Source organism: Rhineura floridana, chromosome 2, assembly GCF_030035675.1.
Source record: "Rhineura floridana isolate rRhiFlo1 chromosome 2, rRhiFlo1.hap2, whole genome shotgun sequence".
Classification (NCBI taxonomy): Eukaryota; Metazoa; Chordata; class Lepidosauria; order Squamata; family Rhineuridae; genus Rhineura; species Rhineura floridana.
The window spans coordinates 3,222,210-3,249,980 of NC_084481.1; the positions used below are offsets into that span (position 1 = coordinate 3,222,210).

The 27,771-nt window shown below is 41.1% G+C and overlaps 1 protein-coding gene across 1 annotated transcript in view; it reads right to left on the reverse strand.

Annotated features, from left to right (window-relative positions):
* Positions 1-4,243: 4,243 nt before the first annotated feature.
* COL6A1 (collagen type VI alpha 1 chain) overlaps positions 4,244-27,771 on the reverse strand; it is a 68,361-nt gene continuing 44,833 nt past the window's right edge. Inside the window, exons 22-35 of the mRNA XM_061607641.1 lie at positions 26,961-27,023; positions 26,157-26,207; positions 26,009-26,044; positions 24,703-24,765; positions 20,673-20,738; positions 19,568-19,603; positions 18,704-18,740; positions 16,466-16,474; positions 13,656-13,789; positions 13,297-13,406; positions 11,696-11,882; positions 10,127-10,283; positions 7,200-7,229; positions 4,244-6,013 (exon numbers count right to left, since the gene is read on the reverse strand). Coding sequence (XP_061463625.1) covers positions 5,403-6,013; positions 7,200-7,229; positions 10,127-10,283; positions 11,696-11,882; positions 13,297-13,406; positions 13,656-13,789; positions 16,466-16,474; positions 18,704-18,740; positions 19,568-19,603; positions 20,673-20,738; positions 24,703-24,765; positions 26,009-26,044; positions 26,157-26,207; positions 26,961-27,023 — 1,590 coding nt within the window. The 3' untranslated portion in view covers positions 4,244-5,402. The remainder of the gene's footprint in view (positions 6,014-7,199; positions 7,230-10,126; positions 10,284-11,695; positions 11,883-13,296; positions 13,407-13,655; positions 13,790-16,465; positions 16,475-18,703; positions 18,741-19,567; positions 19,604-20,672; positions 20,739-24,702; positions 24,766-26,008; positions 26,045-26,156; positions 26,208-26,960; positions 27,024-27,771) is intronic.

Here is a 27,771-nt window from a genome sequence, read left to right on the forward strand (position 1 = left end):
GCAGCATTGTGTACTTTGATGGTGAGAAAAGCAAAACCATGAAGATACAGAGTGCCCAACAGAGGAAACTCCTAGCTAAGAAGAGCAAATAACATACCAGCTAGTACACAGAGCTGAAGATTACCCATCTCTGTTGTTGTTGTTGTTATGTGCCTCCAAGTCGACTACGACTTATGGCGACCCAATGAATCAGCGACCTCCAAGAGCATCTGTCATGAACCACCCTGTTCAGATCTTGTAAGTTCAGGTCTGTGGCTTCCTTGATGGAATCAATCCATCTCTTGTTTGGCCTTCCTCTTTTTCTACTCCATGGTGTTTTCTACAGCATTATTGTCTTTTCTAGTGAATCATGTCTTCTCGTGATGTGTCCAAAGTATGATAACCTCAGTTTCATCATTTTAGCTTTTAGTGATAGTTCTGGTTTAATTTGTTCTAACACCCAATTATTTGTCTTTTTTGCACTCCATGGTATCCGTCCATGGTGAAGAGATGGAAGAAATGCAAGGACAGAAGGGATATGGAGCGAACGGAGGGAAGTGCAGAGCCAGAAGTCACCACACAAGCAGACAGAGCTCCTGAACCAGAACTCAGACACTCATCCTGATCCAACAAAGACATTCCAGCTACATGACTGTCCTACCATGCAAAGTCGGCAGTGCCACATGAGCCTTCAATATGGGAAGAAATTGAAAGAATGCCCGTGGCAAAAGTTAGTGAGTGGAGAAAATCTGTACAAGAGGAAACAGAACTGCCCGTGGCAAAAAGGCCTGTGGGTTGTAAATGGGTCTTCAAGGCAAAACAAAATGCAGAATGGGATATAAATCCAGATTGGTAGCCAAGGGGTATTCCCAGAAATACAAGGAGTATGCCGCCCCCACTAACGCCACCTCCTATTTCTTGGCGGTGCCGATAATGTCAACGTTATTTGTTATTTAATTTAATTTTTGTAAATTGTGTTGTTTTTATTGTATTTTTATTATATTTCTACACCTGTGTTTATTTTTCTTTGTAAGCTGCCTTGAGGGCCTTTTCTTACAGCTTTGCTTCTTTTTGCTTCCCGAAAAGCCCTCTCTTCTTCTGAGCAGGGGCGTCATCATCATCAGTAGTGCGAGGAGACGGGAGTTGGCAATAGTAATCCCCTCTTCCTGGTAGCTCCACCATCAGCCTCCTTTTGCGTCTGCCACATGTCTTATAGGCAGACACCTGCCCTCAGCACGCCTGAAAGATGCTCTGCCACTTCAGCAAAAGTCCTCCCCTCTTATTGGGAGCAAGGGGGAGGTACAGTCTGCAGCGGCAGTGGGGAGCAGACAGCATCCAGGGAATGAAGACTATTTTTGAAAAAATAATTCATTTCTTTAGTGTTCACTGGATTACTTCATGGCCCCCCGGGGTAATGACCCCCAGGTTGAGAATCACTGATCTAACACAAAGGATAAGAGCAGCAGAGAATGAGAGAAGGAATGAACATACGGGCAAGAAAGAAAAGAAGAATGAAAATCAGGCAAGAAAGGAACTGGAGGAACAGGGCATATTTGCACAAGTGATACCAAATAACCCTTTAGAACACATTATGGATTAATAGCGCTGATCAGGCAAAGTGCATTTTAAAATCAAATATATATTCTGGTCAAATGTAGATCCCCCCCCCCACACACACACCATTTGATTTGATTTGATTTACAGGTAAGGGAATACAAACCTTTTTTTAAAAAATCTCTTGTATAAAATGACTGAGACAAACAAATCAAGGGTTGATTACCTTTAGTAGGTAATAAATCATTGAGTCCAGTGTTAAACCTTTCTCTTTCAAGGTACATATGCATCACTGGTTTTCAGAAGAATTTGTTTGAATATATGAAAGCTGTTTTTATTCACAGAGGCTGTTTGTAAGAAAAGGTTTTGTTATCACCGTCTGAAGAGACAATGAAATGGTATTTGCGATCTACAAATGTCTTTATTCTCTCCTAAGCCATGTCTATGCTACACATCTGAATCAATTCTATATGTTGTCATGCTTCCAACAATGAATTATGGGAATTCTAACTTGATGAGATGCTGACAATCCTCCATTAAGAGATTGCTAGGCCGGCTCAGAACAACAGTTCCCAGACTTCTCTGGAAGGGGTGAAGTGACTGTCTAACCAGCTTAAGACTGAAATTGTAGGCACACTAAGGGTGCAGTCTGATGGTCCCTTGGGAGGACACCCCAGGGGCCACAGGATAGTGTAAATTTCTCTCACCATGGTGGAAAGGGAGATCCATGGGTGGAGCAAGAGACATTCTGGCAAAATCCTCTGCAAGTGCCCCTGCTCTGAGGTAAGGCTGCCCAAACTTAAGAGAGTAAAAAGGAGGCATTCCAGGACCCATCAGAGATGCATAAGATCTACTGGATACAGAACCCTCACATAAGAACATAAGAAGAGCCTGCTGGATCAGGCCAGTGGCCCATCTAGTCCAGCATCCTGTTCTCACAGTGGCCAACCAGGTGCCTGGGGGAAGCCCGCAAGCAGGACCCGAGTGCAAGAACACTCTCCCCTCCTGAGGCTTCTGGCAACTGGTTTTCAGAAGCATGCTGCCTCTGACTAGGGTGGCAGAGCACAGCCATCACGGCTAGTAGCCATTGATAGCCCTGTCCTCCATGAATTTGTCTAATCTTTTAAAGCTATCCAAGCTGGTGGCCATTACTGCATCTTGTGGGAGCAAATTCCATAGTTTAACTATGCGCTGAGTAAAGAAGTACTTCCTTTTGTCTGTCCTGAATCTTCCAACATTCAGCTTCTTTGAATGTCCACGAGTTCTAGTATTATGAGAGAGGGAGAAGAACTTTTCTCTATCCACTTTCTCAATGCCATGCATAATTTTATACACTTCTATCATGTCTCCTCTGACCCACCTTTTCTCCAAACTAAAAAGCCCCAATGCTGCAACCTTTCCTCGTAAGGGAGTCGCTCCATCCCCTTGATCATTCTGGTTGCCCTCTTCTGAACCTTTTCCAACTCTATAATATCCTTTTTGAGGTGAGGTGACCAGAACTGTACACAGTATTCCAAATGCGGCCGCACCATAGATTTATACAACGGCATTATGATATCGGCTGTTTTATTTTCAATACCTTTCCTAATTATCGCTAGCATGGAATTTGCCTTTTTCACAGCTGCCGCACACTGGGTCGACATTTTCATCGTGCTGTCCACTACAACCCCGAGGTCTCTCTCCTGGTCAGTCACCGCCAGTTCAGACCCCATGAGCGTATATGTGAAATTAAGATTTTTTGCTCCAATATGCATAATTTTACACTTGTTTATATTGAATTGCATTTGCCATTTTTCTGCCCATTCACTCAGTTTGGAGAGGTCTTTTTGGAGCTCTTCACAATCCCTTTTTGTTTTAACAACCCTGAACAATTTAGTGTCATCAGCAAACTTGGCCACTTCACTGCTCACTCCTAATTCTAGGTCATTAATGAACAAGTTGAAAAGTACAGGTCCCAATACCAATCCTTGAGGGACGACTCCACTTTCTACAGCCCTCCATTGAGAGAACTGTCCGTTTATTCCTACTCTCTGCTTTCTGCTTCTTAACCAATTCCTTATCCACAAGAGGACCTCTCCTCTTATTCCATGACTGCTAAGCTTCCTCAGAAGCCTTTGGTGAGGTACCTTGTCAAACGCTTTTTGAAAGTCTAAGTACACTATGTCCACTGGATCACCTCTATCTATATGCTTGTTGACACTCTCACATTTCCTCAATAAACCCTGGAAACAGTTTGGTGGGGGAAATTGTAGGGAAAAGATGCTGATAGCAGTGCAAAAAAGGGGGGGAGGGAAAATGTAGTCCTCCTCCTGCACCCATTGGCACAAGCCGAGCAGGACTTTGGATCTAGTGTCCCTGCCTTTGATTCTCCGACTCCCTTTCTGGATTACTCTGACACCTGGAAGAAAGCCTCTGATTAGAGTGAGACATGAAAACATGTATAGGATCAAGCAGCCTACTTTCAGTGCAGACATGCCTGTACCCTCATCAAGATCTTATCTAAACAGTTTCGAGTTTTCAGAAGTTAAGTGGTATTCTAATAAAAATAATAATAAAATAAAAATAAAAATAACTCAAGGCTATCCCTAATGTCTTATATGCAGCAAAAAAAGCCACATTTTCAAATGAACAGTGCGTAGTATGCACTACTTGTGAATCACCCTTCTTTGAAACTTAAGGACTGGCACAAAGTCGATTTCCCTCCCACCAAAACTGTGGAAAACAATTTATTTGAACAAAATCTCAACATGAACATCTGTCAGCAAAACACAGGAATAAAATAAAATAAAGTGGTAAAATGAATGTTGATTACAAAACAATAAGAGGCACAGTGTTGAAAACAATTTCATCTCTGCATTCATACTGAAAGCATACTGAATTTATAGCAAGAGCACCATTGGAAATACTGAATGAAACCTGTCCAAACCAGTTCCAAACTTTGATATATCTTTCAGAAGTTACTGTGTAAACATAGCAACAATGTAAACCTCAGGCTCTGAGGTCTGCGAGGGGCAGGTAGCACCTACATTGATATCATTTTGGATAGGGAGGGCCCTCTGAAGTCAAGAAGCCTAAACTCAAGGCTCAGGCTTTCCTAAGATTTCATGTAAATAATTTAGATAGTAAGGCAAACTGAAAGATCACTTTTGCGAATCTCAGTTTCATCATGTATGAATAACTTCATTGTTGAATGTCTTCTTTGTACCTTCCTCCATCCCTAAACTCTACTTTGGGTAGATGCTGTTGGTTTAATCCTATTGTCAAAACAATCTGCTTTGAATTTAATTGCATATCTGAAGTTACAATTTAAGTAACCTCCACAGTTTCCCTGGAGAGTAACAAGTGTACCATGAAATGTACCGTATATTTCTGAGGACAAAGTAATCTTTCTGCAGCTGAGTAGCCTAGACAGTAATTACTACTCACTGTTTCCTATTATAAAAATAAAATAACAGACAAGTTTAACAAATTATCTTGGCAGTGAGATAAGGGATCATTTGATTCTGAAAAGGAAGACCCCAATTTATGTGAAATGTGCTATCAACCTTAGAAATAAGGTTAGTGCATTTAAGGTTCTTTTAAGAAAGCAGCTTACCTTTGTCAAACATGGTACAAAAATAGTCATTTCAGTTACAGTTCAGAAAGCTACCAATTAGGGCAAAAATAAATCAACCTACACTTTCTCCTTTAGGCTGGAACAATTCATGGACAACAAAGAAAACAAAGGACTGGACAGGGATGCACAAAACATAGCTCAAAAGTAAGGATGGATGTGGTCTTTGTATAAAAACATGGGTCCAATTGGTTGCTAATATTTTATTTTTGAAAACTTAGAATCTATTTATCCTGCTCTTTCATTCCCCAACTCCTTAGTCTACAGCTATTTTTCTGGAGACAGTTTGATAGAACACTCCCCTCAGCAGAGACTGGTAATCAGGCACTCTGAAAAGGTGGCGCTCTCCATAGGCCACATCATACGCAGCAGATTTTTCAGTGACAAGCACGCGTACATTAGGCTCATTGGCTTGAGTACCAACCACTAGTACATAAATTTCAATGCCTGCCTGTTGAGCCTCCTGAACTGCCCTCTCAATGGCGCTTCTGGTAATGCCTTGAGAGTTGCCATCTGAAAAAATCAGCACCCTCTTCTTAGCTCCAGAACGGGAGGACTGCCGGTACAGTCTGGTGACATAGTTGAGGGCTGCATTCACATCTGTGGCATCATTAATAAATTCCATGTTGTCAATAGCATCAGCAATCACTGTGTAGTTTTGCTCAAACTGCGACTCTATTTTTTGCTGGCCTTTGCCACTGTATTGGACAACAGAGACGCGCACAGTGGCATCTGCAGGTTTGCTTGCTGTTAGGAATCGTTCCGCAAGGCGTTTCACAAACTTCTTGGTGGTATTGAAGTTACGGCTTCCAACGCTGGTAGAACTATCCACAAGGAGTGTGAGATCAGCTGGGCCAGCAAAAGCGACTGCAAAGAGAGGAGATATTTGCTAACAACTCTGCTGTAAATGTTCTATAGCTGTGTACACATGCTATAGACAATATCAGCAGAAAAAGCCAGGGAGGGATTGTTCTGATGGTACACAATGCACAGAGACGTTAATCTCAGAACAGAGTTTTATGGAAATTAAATTGTAAATGTTCTGATACAAAAGGCAAATAGGCACCCCAAAAGCTATCAGCTGAGACTTGTAGCTCTCTCATTCATGTAGTTAAAATTATGTTTTTAGCAAGTTTCTCAAAATGCCTTATATGGCCTATTTTCTGGAGAACATTTTGCAAGGGCCCAGGGGCCTCTTCTAGCCCCTCCCTCCAGGCAATTTTTTCCCGGCTTCCCAAGATCAAACTGATTTTGGTAGCAGTGGCAAAAATAAAAGAAAAATGAAGAGTAGACACAACATAGAGGTTTAACACCTCTCTGCCCAGTCCCGCACCCTGATGGGATACAAATTTGACTGCTGGCTGCTCATCATTTGACGAGTGGGGACTTGAGAGGGGCTCTTCCTGATCTGCATAGCCCTCAAGGAAGCTCAGCCTTGTGTGTTTCAGCATGTTCTGGACGTGTCCCCTGATTTTTATTTTATTTATTAGATTTATATACCGCCCGACTGGCGATAGCTCTCTGGGCGGTGAACATAAAAAGCATAAAAAATACAATAAATAACAGAATAATACTAGTAATACAGTCAAAAATCAAATACAATAACATTTTTAAAAGTAAATCAATTTAGCTTAAAATGCTTCAGAGAATAGGAAGGTTTTGACCTGGCGCCGAAAAGAGAGCAAAGTCGGCGCCAGGCATACTTCCTTGGGGAGACTGTTCCATAGTTCGGGGGCCACCACTGAGAAGGCCCTAGATCTTGTCACCACCCTCTGGGCCTCCCTTATGAGTTGGAACCCGGAGGAGGGCCTTCGTAGCAGAACGTAGTATACGGGCCGGTTCATATCGGAAGAGGCGTTCCGCAAGGTATCGTGGTCCCGCACCGTATTGGAAGGAGGCAAGAACAGAACAGTCCTACAAATAGTGATGCAACATTATTGTGTTGTCTATGAAAATGAATTAGCTAAACAGCAGTTACTAAGTCAATTTTACGGTTATGTCGGGCACAGGAATTACCAGTTGATAAACACAGCTTTGCAAAAAGAGTACTCACTTGGGCAAGTGTAATCTGGGCATTTCTTCTCTAGAAAAGCAAACAAAATAATATTAAAGCATTCCCTTTACTTACAGGCAATGTTCAGCACTAAAACAAATAAGATGGGTTTCGTGTGGCTCCTTGCTCTGTTGAAATTGTTATTATACTTTAGAATAGTATACCTTGATATTGCCATTGTTACCAGTGACTACAAGTACCTATACAAATAGCAATGGTGTGTGACGGGAGGGCAGCCCTGTGTTGGTCCCACTTGTGGCTCTTTTGCCTTACCTCACAAATGACCTTGGTAGAGATGGAAGATATGTGGATCCTGAAGGTCCACTTTAGCCTTAAATACAATTGCAAATGTGGTATTACAACTGGTAGTTTCAGAAAAGTAATTTGCAAGCATCTGCACTCCAAGACCTTTCTTTACAACCTTTCAGAAGGATATTCCAGTTGAATTTTACCACATGCATTTAATTGCAATTGCAACTGCTTTTAACATAGCACTCTGATTTCTGCATGCACTTCTTTAAGACTAGAAGAAAAATGGAAAGAAGCAGGCATGGTCCTCATGCTGGTACAGCTGGTGGTGTAGTTCTCATTAAGGCTAGGAGAGGTCAAATCTGTGCATATAACCTCAACAGTATTACACTGTCTTAAATAGAGCATACCTGCAAGCCGTTTACACACAAAACTCAGAATCTGCTGCAGTGGCAAGTATAAGTTTCCACTGGGTACTTGCTTGAGATTAATTGCTATAGTTATTTATTTATTAAATTTATATCCCGCCCTTCCTCTGGAAGAAGCCCCCTCTTCATCCCAAGAAAGAAGGAAAATTGTATGGTTGGCCTAATCTATGGGACAAACTACATTTTCCTTCTCTTGTGCAATTTTCAAGAATTCTCTGGAAGCCCCACTGTGGTCCTCATCCTTTCTGTATATACGTATTAGACAAAGGAATTGTATTTTGAGCACAATTTGAATGTGAAAAGAACACCATTATGGGCTATATTCTCATTTACTACTGAAAATTCAGAGTCCTAGACACAGCAAGTTCACTGCAGTATACATAGTGTTGTATTGGAAATGGGTGAGAATTTCACTGAATTCTGTTTTAGCACCAGATTTTTCAATGGTTTGCATATTCTCCATCTTTGTGGAGAATCCTGTTTGCTCCAAAATTCAGTGGCTTTGCCCCACCACCATTTTTTTTCTCCTCAAACATCTTGTTCTTTTATTGATTTTACCCACAGCACAGCAGTACAGATTTCTCACTCTCTCTCCAATCTCTCCATGTGAATAATCCAGGCTCCAAGCGGGAAGAAGCAAACCAAGTCCATGTTAAATTATCTATATTTTCTTTCAAATTAAGCGCAGAGTCCTTAACGTGGGCGAGTCTTGGCTTGCTTTCTCCTGCTTGGAAAATATTATTTCAAAATATTGATATTTTCTTGATAATTTAAAAGAAAATATAGATATTTTGAAAGAAAATATTGATATAATTTTGGGATTTTGGAGACTGGAAAAAATCAGACTGGTAAAAGCAGCAGATGGTGGACAAAGAATGACCTCAATTTGATACTGCCTCTTAGGTTGACAGAATCCTTTCAAAGTGGCACTAGCCAACAGTTCCCACCCCTGATTGGAAACCATATAATTCCCAGCTTGCCCCTGGAAACAATGGGAACTTTGGGTTGTATCCAAAGTAGCATTAAGTAAATTGTTCCATCAGCACAAGGATTTATGCTTGAACAACCAAACTTCTCACCTCTCCTCCCCCTGTGGACCCCATAAATCTGTTCTAGGGGTTCCCCCAACCTCTGGAGCAGTTCTGGGGAGGGTGTGGGAAGGGGAGGGAGGAAGTTCTGGTGTGCATATGGAAATCCTTGTGCTGACATGTTAGCTGGATATTGCCCTTTGGAGAGATCTCTGTGATGTTCCTATATTAATGTATATATGGTAAGTGTTGTTGTTTTAGAAGATACATGGTAAGTGGAGTGAAAGAGGGGGAGTGAACGGGCAGTAGAATGCGAGATGATTGGCTGAGTGATTAAAATGGCTGAATGTATAAAAGGAAGAAGAGAAAGAGTGGATTGCTTGGTGGGGGTTTAGAGAGTTGTTTACCAGGAGGGAGGTGGAGTTCGGATTAGTATTGAGTAAAACCATATGCTTATGTGCCTTAAGAAGAAGTCTTGTTAATCTTGTTAGCTTTGTTATCTGTAATAAATACTTAATTTGGTTTACCAAAGGCCTGATCCTTGGCTGGGGTTTCACAGACCAGAAGGGAGGGTAAGGTAATGACCAAGGCTGAAGGGGAACTGTAACAAATGGTGGCAGCGGTGAAGAGAATAACAATACCAGTATTCAGAGTCTCTGGGAATACTAGTATTGGGACGTTACTGGTGGTTGCCTAGCAGGGGGATCTGTTGAGATCTGTGCTAGAGCGGGGAGAGAAACCATAAGAGAGAGCGGTCCGGACTGGTGGAGTCCCTGGTGGTGCCTAGAGACAGGCAGTAACCATGAGCAGGTAGGAACCTGACAGGGAGAGCCAGGGAAGGACGCATCACAATCCCCAGTTGACACATTTCCCCCTTTTTATAAGAATGCATATGTAGTCCTATGAAGTGCTATATAAAATATTGTCATTAGTTAGTCAATCATACTATATCATTATTTAACTATATCCCTGAATACAATAAAATGGAATTATTCTAATTTACTTACTCAGTGAATCACTAAACTACTAGCAGAACATATGGTTAAATAAACCATGGCGCCTAAGCTCCTCTTGGGTCTATGTAGTCATTTCTTCTCTCACCAGCTGTTGTGCTACATTCATTGTGTTAAGTAAGGACCTGGATCAGCCACTTCCTTCAACACCAGCCCAATTAGGCTACAGCCGAACCAATACTAGTAGCAAACAATGTTGTCTCACCTACCTTTGCAGATATGCGAGGTAACATTCTGTAGGAACGTGTCATCCAGCAATTCAGCATAGTTTTCTTGATAAAGAGATATCCCCCCACAGGAAATAGTTGATAATTGTTCAACATTTGCAGGTTTGTTGGAAATGTCACCAATACCCAGGGGGAAAACCTATAGGTTGACAAATATTTATATGGTTTATACTCTAAAATTAAACATTAACAAACATGTCCCTGATACAGCCCAAAGGAGTTAAAATAAAACTAGTCCTTGAAGAATTTACAAGAGCAATATAGCAAATATATTGGACATAGGAAAACAACATTTCTCTAGTACAGATTCTAGGGACCTTAACTAAAAAACTAGCACTGGTTGCTCTGTCTGCAGCCAGTAAGGAAAATATGATAGCATTCTCTACTAGAAAATCCAGCATCAGTCTAGCACACAGTTATCCATGAACAAGACTATGGAAAGCATAGCGAAATTAGACTGTTGCTGAATAACAGATTGTGTTGCCAAGTTTTCTTTTGATATTTGAGTCCTGACCAAGCCCTGCTTTGTGAATATTGCAACAAATCTCATCCATAAGCTCTTAAAAAATTATTAAATTTATATCCCGCCCTTCCTCCCATACGGGGCGGCAAACAAAAACATTAAAAGCACTTTAAAACATCTTAAAAACAAAAGACTTTAAAACATAGTAAAACAAAACCTTTAAAAAAGATCTGAAAAAGCAATTCCAACACAAACACAGACTGGGATAAGGTCTCTACTTAAAAGTCTTGAAAGAGGAAGGTCTTCAGTAGGCACTGAACAGATAACAGAGATGGTGCCTGTCTAACATTTAAAATGTAAATATACTGCCTTTAAGTTGATTCCAACTTAAGGCGACCCTATGAATAGGGTTTTTATGGTAAGCGGTATTCAGAAGGGGTTTCCCATTGCCTCCCTCTGAGGCTGAGAGGCAGTGACTGGCCCAAGGTCACCTAGTGAGCTTCATGGCTGTGTGGGGATTTGAACCCTGGTCTCCCAGGTCGTAGTCCAACACCTTAACCACTACACCACACTGGGAGGGAATTCCAAAGGGTAGGTACCACAACACTAAATGTCCGCTTCCTATGTTGTGTGGAACGGACCTCCTGATAAGATGATATCTGCAAGAGGCCCCCACCTGCAGAGCGCAGTGATCGACTGGGAATATAAAGGGTGATGAGATTTCAGCTTATTTAGGACCCTTCCAAGTCTGCTTTGTTAGATTTTGTTTTATACTTCCCACTGATCTCCTAAAATGCTGAGAATCACCAATTACTATTAATATTCACTGAATTCCTGACATTCACCATAGTTTATACATTAACTCTTGAAATGTGGTAGCTGTGGGAACTCTATGGTTAAAAACATTCTATTCTGGAATCGCCTTCACCATATTTAGATGACTTGTGCCCAGCTGCTTGCATAAGTACTGGTCTCCTCTTGGTTTCACCCAATTCACTGTCCTAATCCTTACTCATAAGGAAGATACATGTTGACCCAAGAGCACTTTTCTATCTGTCCTCCTGCATCACACCTAATATTGATTTCACCTGGGTCTGGCTTTCACAGAGAACATTGAGAGGTGTTTGGTCCCGAAGTACGTCAGACCGCCCATCGGTGATGACTATGACCACTCTTTTGTCAGAGCCAAACCGCTGCACCAAGTTCTCCTTTGTAAACTGAAGGGCTTCCCCAGTATAGGTGCCACCAGCAATCCAGTGTAGGTTCTTCACAGCTCTGCAAACCAAACATGAAAGTGTGTCAGTGCCAGTTTCTGAGAGTAAAACTCCTCTTCTGACAGAGAAATGTAGGTCCATCTTCCAGTCCCATTTTCCAGTCCATTCCCTCTTTGGTTTTTTTTGGCTAAGTCTGGTTTATTTGTTTTTTGTTCCAGAGAATCTAAAGCTCTAACTGTGAACAAACCTGTATATTTTTGTGGTAGCAATGTGTGAAAGTGATACAATCTGATTAATATGCATAGGAAGTACATTATATTGTAAGGAAGCTCACATATCCTCAGGAATGGCAATCTATCAGTTCTCATCTGTTAGAGGAATACTATTTCATAACTGGCCAAGAGACCCAAACCAAGCAACTTGAGCATTTTATTAGTTAGTTCTCTTTGAAGTAGTCATGGTAGAGAGTGAATATGAACAACGTGTCTTCAGATTTGAGATCAGCGGAGCTGGACAGTATTGACACAAACCATCCGAAGAAACAAGAAAATAAAAAATGGCTCTATTTGCAGTAAAATTCCATTCAATAAGTGATTACTCTGCACATCTGAAATGGAGGTAAAATCAGAATTTTGCTGTAGTATCATGTATGTCTCACATAGTATGAGCAACTGAAATTCTAGTGCTGTAAGGCCAAAGTGAATAAAATCCTAATAATGTGGAGTGATTAATGCCTGCAATGATGAGCAATTAATTCCGTAAAACAAAGACACCTGACTCTATTGGGAAGTAAAGAGTAATGGGAGGCTTTGGATGGGAATAGTCTAGAGGAAATTGTGTTTGCTTGACTAGAGGATAAAACCAAATGATCTCTTCCCAGAAACACTTAGATCAGAAAATTTTTAAAATAAATACCAAGTGCACCCAATCAGATCATCTTCCAGAGGCATGGAGCATCTATGTCCCCATGAGTTAAGTGTCAACTGGAAAGTTCTGTTCAGACGTAATTTTGCTCATGTGCTCTAGAATGCCAGTTGGCAGGAGACATGTGTGTGTCTGTTGAAGAAGACATGCTAATCTGTCTGTTATCATGTAACCATCAAGACACTGTACTACAATGTTCCAAGTCTCCTTACAGTTTTAAAGTAACTGATACGTTTTTCCCTGTAGTCCTTCAGTAGTTTCCACCAGAATGCAATGCAGCCATTTAATTGAGAAAATAACCAACTGCAACTTGGTGATTCCTTTTGAATGGGCACTAAACTTGATCTGGTGACCTTAGAGACCGGGGTACCACAGTTTTTGCTCATGTGATGGGACCCTGGGAAGTGGCTTTTACTGAGAATTCTAACCATTCCAACTGTAAGGAATTTAGACACCTGAAACATGGGATAGATAGCCCACTCAGATATGTCACAGATAAAACTGAGCCCCAGGACTCCCCTCTAACTCATGGTTATATGAAGTAAACTTACTCCTTGAAGGCTCCAATGTTATCAATGTTGTTATCCCCCAAGGCCACCAGCTCCTGGGTGTTGTCATGGCTATACTGCACAACTCCAATGTTAGATTCCCCTCGTCTAAACTGTTAAAAGAAAAAAGTTAGACATCAAATTATATTTTTAGCCCAAGCATCATCATAATCAAAGACACCAAGGTTGGTTTGTAACATCTAGCAACTGCAACGGCAACATGCTGTGGTCTGGAGAGGGTTCTGGAAGTAGTTTATTTTGACAATCCTAGGAAACTCAAAAGAGGCTCTCTTTCAGTTGTTTATTGGTAACTATGCATTTATACATGCTGCTGGGTAGATATGATTGATTACAAGTCTTACTGTCACTTGTTCATCCTTGATCAGCCTGTCAATGACCTTGACAATGAAATCCTTAGCAATCTGAAAGTTCTGCAGGCCAATGCTCTCTGAGCTGTCCAGTACGAAGAGAACATCACCAGGAATACACTTGCATTCTATAAAAAAGCACAGGATCACACCATGGAAGTATTCACAGAGGTATGAAAGCTTTATTTCTTCCAGAGGCTGAATCCAAGGGATAGGGATGGAGAGAAATTCAATTCAGTTCAGTTCACATTTAAAGCTGAATCTATCAAATTTGCACTTTCCAAAACAATAGAAGTGAAACACAGTGATCCCTTGAAATTCACACTTATTCAAATTTTGCAATGCAGTTCCTCAACCAAAGTTTACAAAAATGAATATATAATGGGGAAGCTTTGCATAAAAATAAATATATGAATATATTAGTAAAAACAACATACACAATGCATTATATTAGGAGAAACTGCTTGCAAAAATGTCTTCATTAGTCAAAACTGCATACAAAAAAGTATTTCTTAGGATAAATTTGCACTAAAACGCTGAAGAATTTTAATGAGGATTTTAAAAAAACAAACACGAAATTGTTGCAGAAATGTAGAGAACTGAATTTCAAATAGTCCGAGTCTGAATCCTAGCAAGACGGAGGCGCTGTGGGTTGGTGGTTCCTGAGTTCAGATAATTGGTCAGTTGCCTGCTTTGGATAGGGCTGTACTCCCTCTGAAAGAGAAGCTCCGTAGTCTGGGGGTGCTCCTCGATTCAACTTTGTCACTGGAGGCCCAGGTGACCTCCGTGACTAGGAATGCCATTTACCAGCTTTGGCTGGTAAGACAGCTGCAGCTGTTTCTGGACTGGGATAGCCTGACCACTGTGGTCCATGCATTGGTAACCTCCAGGCTTGATTACTGTAATGAGCTCTATGCTGGGCTGCTCTTGAGGTTGGTCCAGAAGCTGCAGCTGGTGCAAAATGCGGTGGTGAGATTGCTCACTGGAGCAGGGTACTGCCAACATGTCACCCCACTGCTGAAAGAATTGCACTGGCTGCCCAATTGCTACCGGGTGCTAGTCTTGATATACAAAGCCCTATACAGCTTGGGACCAGGATACCTGAAAGACTGTCTTATTCCTTATATATCCAGTTGATCACTGCACTCTGCAGGTGAGGGCCTCCTGCAGATACCATCTTATCAGGAGGTCCATTCCGCACAACATAGGAAACAGACCTTTAGTGTGGCGGTACCTATGCTGTGAAACTCCTTACCCTTAAATATTAGGCAGGCGCTATCTCTGCTATCTTTTCGGCGCCTTTTGAAGACCTTCCACTTTCAACAAGCCTTTTAAGTAGAGACCTTATCCCAGTCTGTGTCTGTGTTGGAATTGCTTTTTAATATGTTTTTAAACCTTTTAAAAAAATATATAGTTTTAACCTTTTAAAAAAGATGTCTTGAGAGCTTTTAAAAAATGTTTTTAAAGATTTTAAAAAATGTATGTTAAAGTCTGTTTTTATGATGTTTTAGTGTTTTCAGTGCTTTTCTTTGCTGCCCTGGGCTCCTGATGGGAGGAAGGGCGGGATATAAATAAACAAACAAACTAGCAAACAAACAAATTAATAAATAAATGAGAAATTGAGAGAACTGAATTCACAGATCTTTCCATTCCTAGGTAGCAATTAGTAACAATTAGGTAGTAACAGTCAGCATTCTACTTCATGTCAAATGGTGGTTCATGCTAAACGTAGGTTAGAATTCAAATGGCTGTTTGCACTGCTAACTATACAGACTAGTCATTGTTTAGAGTTGCTGGTCCGCTTTCACTTTTTTTCTTGCTCAACACTCCAGTCTTTGGATAAATCTGGAGGCAGAGGAACAACCATAACTATGGTTGTCCATTCATATATCATGCCAAACTGCACTTAGCATAACCACAGTTTGCAAATCTACTTTAAATAATGGTTCCTGTTTCTGATTTGCCACTCACAAACCACTGTTTAATTCAGATATTAAATTGTACTACAGCTTCATTAACCAAGGTTTGTTGTAATGCCACAATTTAAAGTAAATTTCAATGGCAATTTTATTTACACAGGGTCCCTATTACAAGATGAGAGAAAATATGAACTCACGCTAAATCAGAGCCCAACCTTTATCCACCCAGAATGTCATATTTTACTATACAATGCTTCTACATAAATGTCCTTAGGACTGCAACCCAAGTCTGATGAAGTAGCAGTTTCAAAGAAAAATAATAATGCCTATGTAGGATTTTACCAGTCATCCCACATCCAGATTTAATTATGTTATACCTAGAGTATAGGAGGAGGAGGAGGTAAATGTGGGTGACCAACATCTGACAGACCTTTCAAGTGCAGACAAAAAGGAAATGTATTTAATTTTGAACTGTTCTGTTTGGGCCATCTGGACAGATATTTCTACAAATGCATCACAGAAACATCTTTGGCAAGGCAATTACTGGCAATGAAAAAATGTGTGATACTTGGTTCTCATTACATTCCCACATTTAGTTTCCTAGCTTATTAGAAGGGCTTCATGTGCATCTCTGGGACACTAATATGGTTGTGTAGATGAGATGGTTAAGTTTAGATATGATGGCCCATTTTATGTATACACAATAACTTAAAGTTGTAGCAGTAAACAGCCATAGCAGTTAGTCATGATGACAGTGGTGGGTGGCCTTAGGAGCAGCAGCAGCATGAAGACTAAGCATCCTGCATCTAAATCTTGGTGTCAGAGCAAGACAATTTTAAAAGGAAAATGAAATAATGTTAAAGAAATTGCAGAAACGACACTCACCACAGCAAGCTAGGAGAAAGGAAGAAACAACAACATGTTGAGAATCAACTTCATACATGCTGCAAATCTAAAGTGTACTGAACTTAAGTATATATAATATTTTTGATCTGAACCGGAGCACAGTACAAAGATGAGGTTGACAACCTTCCCCCTCCTGCTAGGTAAATTTTCAAATACTTGAAAATAAATGTTTTCTTTCTCAAGTTCAGAATGTACTACTTTGCAAATAGAAAAGATGGCAATATACTAAAATTTCTGGAGGACTTTTCAGTAGGTATGCATATTTTAGGATTATCTGACAGCGCTGCTGACATTTAATTATTAAATTATATTTGCTCTTTAATAAACTCTGTAGCTATTTTCAAACAAGAATGAGAAGAAAAGGTATACAAGAAATCTTAATTTACGATGCTGAAAAAACATAAGATTACTGCTCAACTAGTTAAAAACAGCATGGAGACAGCATTTACGAAGAGGCCTTTTCAAAGCACAGTAAATAATCTCTCTTATTTCTTTGTGGCTAATGGAATGTAGGAAATAATTTGCTTGGTTGATATCCAACAGCAGATGGAACCATTTAATACTTAAAACATAAATAATGGATGAAAACTAATTAAGAACTTTATCCAATAGACCTCTTTGCCAAAGCGGCAGTACATAGAATCAGGTTCCAGTGTCCTATTCTCTTGGGTTCACACTGGAAATGCAGTAGTAGTCTGTTGAAAGCTTGGCTCACGCTAACCACTGTTTAAAATGGAATCAGAAGTAGATAGGATGCAAGGTCTCTTATGCAGGATCCAAAAAAACAATAGAGTTTGAATGGTCTTCCATTGGTGCCTGATGGATCCAACTGGTTTTCAGATGGCTCTGGGGAATTTTCAATCTGACACGGTTGGCATTACTATTGATACTCTGCTTGATCCCAAAAACTCAGAGACAATCTTGGCAATCAACACAATCAATCCTGGACAATGGCTTCTGCTGGCTAGAGCTAAACTGGCTCCCTGGTTTCCCTGGAAGTTCAGAGCACTGAAATGACTGGAATGATGACTTGAAACAGATGGATGAAAACATGTAATGAGTCCAGTTAAATACTGGATAAAGCACATTTGAAGGTCTGCTCAGTGGCAGAGATGGCAGAGATCCCCCCACCACTACATTTGTGTAATAGAGCTGAAATGAGTTAAGGGGCTTCTGTAGCTTGCCCAGTAGATGTATTGGGCTTAGAGCAGCCCAGGGTTTTTTGCCAATTTCAGCAGAGTGGCGGTGCTCAAAATAAGCATGCTAAATAATGCCTTTTTGGGGGTGAGGGTAGCAACAAATAAAATTTTGGGGAAGATGGGGCCTTACTATTTTGAGAAGAAGCTGCAGCACATTTTTAAAGCTAAAGCATCTCCTGCTTATTGCTTCAGTTTGTTATCCCTCATTGAACCATTATAATAGGGGTGGTGAACCTCTGGCCCACAGGCTAGATACAGCCCACAAGCCTTCCCTATCCAGCCTGTTGGTTTCCCCTCTAAGACCTCCCTCTCATGTGCCTACTTTTTTCCCTACTGCTGTGCTGTTAGCTGAGTAGTGGGGAAAGAGGGGGAGATCATGCTCCCCACAACTCATCTCCCCATGCAGCTGATCAGTGGGAAATAGTTAATAGTGGGAAGGAGGAGGCATGGCTGAGTGGAACTAGAAGAGACCACTCTTTCCCTCCATGAGCAGTTTGCTGTGTTTCTGTGCTGCCTGCTCAGTGTACAACATGGAGGACCATTAAAGTGGCCACCAAGAAAGACTTTGCTCTCTTCCTTCATGTCCATGGGCAGCTGCAGCAGGACGGAGGAAGTGTTTGTGTGTGTACATGCTTGTTTTGACTCCATTGACTGTGGGCACTGGCCCATCCACCACTGATACGTGAGACCCCCTCAAGGGAATGTAGCCCTGGGATGGGTGGGCAGAGTTCTCAGCTCTGCCATAGGCACTCAATCCAGATAAGACAGAATGGTTTGGTGAATCCAGCCTGTTCTGGATGTGGTTGCATTCCTTTTAAGGGACGTTCAAAGCTTGTTGCTACTGCTTGATCCAGCACTGCTGTTAGATACTCATCTTATTGGTCCAGGATCCACCTTTATGTGCAGAAGTTATCTGCACATATGTGGGAGTGAAGTCCAAAGCCCCAGAGTGAGTATAAAATATGACTACTGCCTACGCATTCTGCCACCTCACAGTAATACCCATTGTAATACTTACAACACATTTTCATGATGATATCTAAAATTTCACATTCCTAAAAACAAAAGAAGAAATACTGGCCTCATCCAAATATTGGAAATTAAGAATAATTTCCCATCCCCAGTTAGCTAGGTTCTTCACTGCAGCCCACCACAGAAAATAGTCCCTGTCATGTTTAACAATAAATTCACCAGGCAAAATTCTGTAAGCTTTTCAGCACACAAAACACAAGATGTTTATAGGATTTTTTTCTGAGAGGGCAGCCTGCATTTATGAAATAAAGAAGGAAGTTTCATTAGTGATTACTACATTGCTACTTTAATCTTCATTTCAGAACGAGATTCAGTTTAATATTGAGAATAGATGCTCATTCCTTATTTCTTTCAAAAGAACTTGATCTGCCACATTGTCCTTTCTTAGCTGATGACTGCATAGACAAGAAGCTTAAAACAAAGTTTGTCTATTGGTAGTGGCAGTAAAAAGGTACCTGCACTCTCACCAATATTTCTCAAAATTGGTATGAATAGCAAGGAGCAAAGGTTATATCTTGGGTACCTACTGGTGAAAAAACCCCCATGACTTTAATAAGGTCTAAAAAAGACAGAACTGTTTTCTGCACTTGGAAATCAGACAGTCAAAATGAAAGACAGATAACTAGAAATATTACTGGTCCCATGAAAGCTAAGAAAGGAAAGTCACTGGACCTGGGACTGACCTTTGCCAGGACAAGCCACTGTTTATATAGCACTGTAGTGAATCTCTCCTCTGTTTTGCTTTGCTGAATACTTCCTTCTATAATCACTCAACCCTCTATTAAAACACTTTATTATTAAGTGCTCTAGAGCATAGAGCATAGTGCTGTGTAAGACCAGTTTTACTCACATCTGGTCCTGGAGGGCCGCTGGGTCCTGGAGGTCCCTGGAAAACAAAACATTGTAAAAATGCCAGGAGAAGTCTTAGTTGCATCAGACAAATTCCAGAGTGGAAGCTATATATTACACAGTTGAAACAAAAATACATAGTCCTGTAATGCCTTAAAGACTGATGAAATGAGCTCTAAGCCATGAAGAAATTTGTTAAGTCTATGAGGTCCTATGGCAGGCCCCCCAAACATTGACAAAAAACTGGCAACACCCATCAGAAAAAGGCAACCGTTTCAATCAAAGAAGAACCCCCCCCCCAAAAAAACTTTTTTTAATGGGAAGGGTAGGGGCCCTTAGTGGGTAACAACAGGGCTTTCTGAGAGTGCAATTGTGGCCAGGGGTACCATGTTGGGGCCCAGTGATAGGGTCTCTAATAAAAAAGAGTTCTGTTCATTAGGTTATCACCTCAGATGATTCAGACCAGATAATGATCCCAATTCACTTAACGTTAGTCATCATGACTAAATATTTGTGACTAACTTAAGTCCCATCACTTTCAATAGCATTAGTTATGACTACTTTTAGCTAGATTGGGTTCAGTGCTTCTCTGTCTGGCTCTATGGAGCCAGGGAGCAGGAGGCTGAAGTAGCCAGCTGGCTTTTACAATTTTTGGAGGTCCAAAGTGCCAGATTCACTGATCTGAACAACAAGTGCCAAAGTTTTATTTAAAATAAAGGGAAACTCCTCTGTAGCTCTTTTAATTTCTCATCACACATACAAATTATACACTTTTCCCTTGTACTCCAGAGTGATCCACCTGTTATCTAGCTATGGGGAATTGGATCTCTGCCAATGTAAATGTCACTACAAAATATAGTGGTCTGCAATAGATTGACACTATTTCTTCTTGAGTGTTGGAAATATGTTCTTGTTGCTGTAGTATTAACAAGCACTGACCATCAGGTCTGGTGCAATTTGTTATTTATTTATTACTTATCATAGGCCCAAGAATTTCTTGACAAAAACTACTAGCTACCCTGTTATGCTTTTATAACACAACCCAAGAAGCTCCCAAAAGTTCTGTTCTTCCATAATCCATAGTTAATGGAAACTTCATTACTTACTGGAGGGCCTTCTGGTCCTCTGTACCCTTTGGCTCCTTTCATGCCTCTGGTCCCAGTTGCATTGCTCTGGAAGAAAAAGAAAGACATTTGTTTTCTAGATGGATGTCTGCAGTGTCAGCTCTTTTCTTGTTAGATAAGGTTAGAGAAGGACTTCTGGGTTGCCTTGCTCAACTTTCTTATTATGACAAAAGAATAATCAAACCAGTTGATTAGCATTTGTGAGATCACTTCTTATCTAAGGGGTAAGGTGCATGTTCTTTTTTTTCAGGTATGGAAGATGCAAGAGCCCCTCATAACACCACCACTCAGGAAAAATGCAGTATGTAAACAGATGAGAAATAAATAGCTCTTACCTGTGCTCAGTACACAAAACATGAATGCAGATGAGATCTGGACATTTATTCACTAATAGGCAAAAAAAACCCTTGTGGTTTAAGAATGTACCTATAGCCAACAGATATTTCTATCAAACTTTAAAAAGCAGGGAAATCGGGCAGCTATAGTGAATGCAGCAGGAGAGCAGGAGACCTGACCTCTTTTTTAAAGGCCACTGGAGCTCTGTCAGGGGAATAGGAGTCCCCTAACAACTCTCAGCACCCTTCACAAACTATACTTGCCAGGATAAGCCATGACTGTTTGAAGTGGGAAAAGAATGTCTGGCGTGAGTGTGACCCCTTGATTAGCTAAGCCAAACACCTATTAGTCTGGCTTTTAGAACACACTCACAGTTGGTTCTTACTGAGCATGCCTGCGCTATCATAGACTCCAATGTTAATTTTTTTGAATTAATTAAAAATCATCCATGCATTTTTTGAAACTTTTTTTAACTTTTAAACTGCAGAAGATGAAACTCAGAGAATGGGGCAATGTCAATAATAGAATTACAGGAACTCTGTGAAAATGGCTGATTTTTAATTAATTTCAACAAATTATGAGACCACTGACAGAAAATCCGTTTTTACACTTTGAACTCTAGATTGTTTCTGAATGTTTTGTATGTTGCCATGAAAACTTAGAGGGTTGTTAAGCAAGTGTATAATATAGCCAGCATGGATTTTTCACATTCCACCATGTTAAATTGAAAATACCCCCCATGCCATTCTGCTGCTTCCCATAATCTCATTTCAAAACAAAATCTTACAAATTGTTTTGCAGCCACATCACACTGTTGGCTCATATTCAGCTTGTGATTAACAACAATCCCAAGATCCTTCTCACATATAGTTTTGCTTAGCCTCCTATCCCCCAATGTATAACTGTGCTTTTGGTTTCTTTTTCCTTGGTGTAGACCTTTGCACTTACCCTTGTTAAATTTCATTCTGTTGCTTTCAGCCCAGTGCTCCAGCCAATCATGATCCCTTTGAATTTTGTTTCTGTCCTCCAGGGTATTAGCTATCCCTCCCAATGTTGCATCATCTGCAAATTTGATAAGCATTTCCTGTGCTTCCTCATCCAAGTCAATAATAATGTTGAAGAGTAATGAGCCCTGTGGTACCCCACTTGTTACCTCTCCCCAGTTTGAGAAGAAACACTTGATAAGCACTCTTTGAGTAAGATTCTGGAGCCATCTGTGGATCCACCTGATAGTTGTTCCATCCAGTCCACATTTAGCTAGCTTGCTTATCAGAATATAATGGGGCACTTTGTTAAAAGCTTTGCTGAAGTCAAGATATATTACATCCACAGCATTCGCACAGTACCAGGAAGAATACCCAATCAAACAATGAGATAAGATTAGTCTGGCAGGATTTGTTCTTGATAAATTCTTGTTGACTTCTAGCAATCACTGCAGTGTTTTCAAGGTGCTAGCAGATTTACCACTTTATAATCTGCTCCAGAATTTTCCCAGGGATTGATGTCAGGCTGACTGGTCTGCAGTTCCCAGGTTCCTCCCTTTTGCTCTTTTTTGAAGATAAGGACAACATTGCCCTTCCTCCAATCGTCTGGCATTTCACCCATCCTCCATTATTTCGCAAAGATAATAGACAGTGGTTCTGAGAGTTCTTCAACCAGTTCCTTCAATACTCTAGGATGCAGTTGATTGGGCCCTGCAGATTTGAACTTGTTCAAAGTGATTAGGTATTCCTTGACTATTTGTCTATCAATCTCAAGCTGCAATCCTGCCCCTTCAACTTCATATTACCCAGGAGGGTCATAGACCCTTGTTAGGGAGAAGACTGAGCCAAAGTAGGAATTACACACTTCTGCCTTTTCTTTGTCATCCGTTATCATTTTGCCATCCTCACTGAGTAGCTGTACCACCATTTCTTTTCTCCATTGTTTAACCAAGGATGTACCTGAATAAAGCTTTTTTTGTTGCTTTTGGCATCTCTTGCTAACCTCAGCTTATTCTCAACTTTAGCCTTCGTGATGTCATCCCTGCAATTCTGTGCATCCTGTCCGTACTCTTCCTTTGTGGCCTGGCTTTCCTTCTACTTCCTGTATGTGTCCTTTTTTGTTTTCGTGTCATCTCTAAGCTTTTTGTGAAGCCACATTGGCTTCTTCTGCTGTCTCCCTCTTTTTTCCTTCATGGAATTGTTTGCAATTTTGCCTTTAGAATTTCCTTTTTTACAAACTGCCACCCATCTTGGACTCCTTTTCTCATTAGGATTGCTTGCCATGCAACCTTACTTACCATTATTCTGACTTTATTAAAATTGGCTGTCCTGAAGTCCAGGGTGCGCGTATGGCTACCCTCAGCTTTTGCTTCCTTTAAAATCAAGAACTCAAGTATAGCGTGGTCACTTTCCCCCAGAGTTCCCATAACTAACTTCATCCACCATGTCATCTCTATTTGTTAGAATCAAATCAAGGACAGCTGATCCTCTGGTTGCTTCCTCTACTTTCTGTAGGAGAAAGTTATCTCCGAAACAAATCCATGGATCTTCTTGGGATACTTGGATTTCAATCCCATGCAGTAGGGAGTCTCTCACCACTACTACTACTCTCTTCTGCTTGTCATAGGGTGTGGTTTCATTACCTCTGCTTGACTGAGCTTCAGCCTCTCGTTCACTCTTGCATGGGGTCTCCTGTAATTCTTCCCCTGCAAGCTGTCCTCTGGTCTCATCCTCAAGTGCTTGAAAGCAGTTCCATAGTTCCACTGATGAAGGGTGTTTCCTAGCTCTTCTGCTCCTGTCACCCTTTTCCACGGAGTTTCCTCCGATTCGTTGTTGATCTCCACAACAGCCTCCTCTTCTGCTTCAACATGCTGTTCTTTCATGGCCTGTATGTCTCTTTGCTGCTGTTGTTCCAGCGTTCTATCTAAGAACTCTTCATCTTCTCTCATACTCTTCAGTGTGGCTACCCACTGTTCCAGGCCCCTAACTTTTTCTTCCAACAGCGCCACCAGCATGTACTTGTTGCACATGTACGCCATGTTGTTCTCAGGCAAGAAGACAAACATTGCACATACCTTGTAGATCACCACCACTGGAGTGTCCTTCCTGTCTACAGTTTCTACTGCCTTTCCTTTCTTTCTTTCTACTTGTATTGGAATCAAGAAAGCTTCATTCTTAGGTTGTTTCATATTTCTAATATTAGCTATTTTCTCACATTGTGAATTCACCTGAAGTTGGCTGAAGAACGTGTTAGCTTTTCTATGTTATCAGTTCAAAATACGTTTAAAGCACAATATACTATGTCGTTGGATGATTCATTTCAGGGAGTTTTTCGAAGACTTGGTAAATGTGGATTATTTTGTCATGTCAAAAATGAGCAGAAAATTGTTCCCATGAATTAACCCCCACATTTTCTGCTCCACTATTGCCCCTAAGACAGCCCAACTCTGTCCAAATACATACTCTCACTTCCAAACCTGTCCTCATAAGCTTATTGTTTTTGAAACAATGACCACATTTCCGCACCCCTTTCACATATTTTTAAAAAAAGTATAATGCATGGGAGGTCAAGTGTTTAACAGCTCTTGTGTATCAAATAAAGATATCCTTTGTGTTGAAAACTCATGGATTATATTGCATAAGGGAAAGGATTAAAATCCTGACAAGTATACTCAATCCCATTCTTTACTTACTTCTATCCCAGGGTCTCCAATCTCTCCTTCATCACCTTTGGGACCAGGATAGCCTTTGGTACCCTGAAGAGGACAGATATAATGGCACTTAGTAGAAGTATACAAACTGTGTGGAACTGAGTCCTTCAGCTAACCATGGACAGCTCCATTGCCCATAGACTGCTGCAGATAAAACACTCTCTGCTTCTTGTCAGAATGGTCCATTGCAGGTAGAGAGAGGTATCATCAGAAGGCATTCAGATAAATTCTGTACACTGGACTTAGGATTTTTTGTTACCAAGCTACATTTGGTGCAACCATCTATCTCCACTGCATTGCAAGTATTGGAGGCAATTCTGGGCAGAGTGTGAATGTGGGCAAAGGTTCTCACATGCTTATTGGAGATGTTAGGCAAACTACAATTATTGCACTATTTGCAATTTGCAATAGGACTGTCAGCCAAAGAACGGCATTTCAGTAGAGATGGCAAGCTCTCCCAAGTTTGCTTTTAATTAACTTGGGAATAATACAATTTCTTCAGAGAGAAAAAATGAAAAGAATTCATATTATCTTTCTCAGCCATTCTTAAGGCTCAGAAGAGTTTCAACCTCTCTCTGTCAGTGCTCACTGCCTCCCCCCATCCCACCAAACATCCTATTCCTTCTCTGATAAGTGGTGCTGGAAGCAGAAGTGATGGATATGAGATTTTCTTCCTCATTCCCTCTCTCTTCTGCTGCACTGGTTAGAGGCACATTGGAGCATAAAGCTCCAGGGACCAAGGAATGTGCAGCCTTCCTGAGAGCAACAACTCCCACCTGCCAGGAAGGGAAGGAAAAGGGGGAATGTGTTGGGGATGGGTTGATGGCAACGGAGGCAAGGGCTGGTAGGGACAGGGAAGTCAGCAGTTCTGCTCTGGATCACATTTTAATCTGAGCCAGAGAAGAATTTCAGGAAAAGTTTGCCTTTTTCTTCGAGTGGGATTCATGAACCCCCAAGGGCACCTGAACCTGGAGAAGTTTGCTGGCATTCTACTTTCACTAAAGTTGCTTTTAGCAAACTAATAGACTAAAAAGTAGTTCACTGTTACATTTTTCCCCTCCCCCAAAGGATGGTGTTACCTGAAAATCTCCTGAAAATATTGTTTATCTTTTGAAAAATTACATATACCAGCTCTTAAGTTCACTTACATTACTGCTCTCTGATTAATGAATATACCAATTAAGCATATGAATTCACTGTTTGATACTTGCAAGGTATGTGTAGGAGATGGGGGGGGAGAAATTTGTTTTGCCCTTGTACCAACAGTAAGGAAAAGATTGAGACTTACATTAACCCCAGGATCACCTCTGTTGCCAGGATATCCCTTAGGAACAGAAGGAAAATAGGAAGTTAAATAAAAGGAATGTAAGTGGCAATAAACTTTGTCTGAAGTTCTTTCTAAACTTTGGCATTTATTTATTTTTATTGAAACTCACTGGGAAACCAGGGAACCCATCCGTGCCATTTCCTGGTCGGCCATCTTCTCCCTAGGAAGAAGTTCCAATAGGAAAAGTCAAAGTCTAATCTATTAAAAAATATTTGTATCTTGTCTTTCTAGTCCAAAAATGACCCAGCCATGAGAGCTAACATGCCATGACAGCTGAATCAAACAGGGAGCCACGCCCAGCAGCATTCCCAATTTAGCCCGTGAGGCTGTTTTCTCCAAACCACACCCACCCATACCACACCTGACATAAGGTGAGGGGTGGGTAGAGATGTGGCTGCCAATGCACAATTGGAAGCCTTAAATTGCACTCTTGATTGCATTGGCAAGGAATGCTTGCTGTCACCAGAGCTTGGAAAAGTTACTTTTTTGAACTACAACTCGCATCGGCTCCAGCCAGCAGGGCCAGTGGATTGGGCTGATGGGAGTTGTAGTTCGAAAAAGTAACTTTTCCAAGCTCTCGCTATCACTATGGATCTGCTGCTCAGCAATGAGAGTAAACCTACCTCATGCAGAAAAGTAGAGCTGGTAGGTGTTCAGTTCAAGCTCCCTGGAATTGGCTTCCATGGGGAACTCAGCAGTGCAGTCAACTGCCATGGCACAAAGCACTTTCTGCACTAGTTGCAATTTCTGGATTGTTTCAAAAGGCTGATCCACATATCGCAATCCAATCTCCATGTAACAAAGCCATGGGTGACTGTAGCCAGGCCCATCTTCCCCAGAACCAAGAGCGGCTGGCACACCTGTCAATCTCACACTTTGCATACTATGTATACTCCCAGATTATGCCACTCACCCTATCACCCATCAAGCCAGTGTCCCCAGGTAATCCAGGTGGTCCAGTCAGTCCTTTAGGGCCCTATATAAAAAAAGGAAAGGCTGTGGTCTTTCAGAGGGATAGTCTTTGTTGCAACAAAAACAACAAAGAATCTTTTGGTATCTTAATATAATAATAATAAAATAAAATTTTATTTGTTAGTCGCCCATCTGTCTGACTTAACAGACACTCTGGGCGACTTACACAATATAAAACACAATTTAAAACACATTCATACAACAGTAAACCACCTGTTAGTAATAGCCTAACCCACCCCAGAAATCCCATAGGCCTGCCTGAATAACAAGGTCTTTAAGGCTCGACGAAAAGCCATCAGGAAGGAGGCATGTCGAAGGTCAAAAGGAAGCAAGTTCCAGAGGGTGGGGGCCACAACCGAGAAGGCCCTCTCTCTGGTCCGCACCAGCCTAGCTGTTTTCACCGGTGGGACCAAGAGAAGGTCTTGTGAGGCCGATCTTGTTTGGCGGCATATTTGGTGATACTGGAGGCGTTCCTTCAGATAAACTGGGCCGAAACCGTTTAGGGATTTAAAGGTTAATACCAACACCTTGAATTGGGCCCGGTATACAACTGGCAACCAGTGTAGCTCCATCAACACTGGGGTGACATGATCCCGGCGACGGCTTTGCTTTATTAAGCGTGCCGCCGCATTTAGTATCTTAAATACTAAATAAAAAATATGTTTGTCTTTAAGATGTCACAGGACTTTATGGGTGCTCCAGATGGGGCTTACTTTGCAAATGGATTGTTAATATATTGCAAATGGGCCACT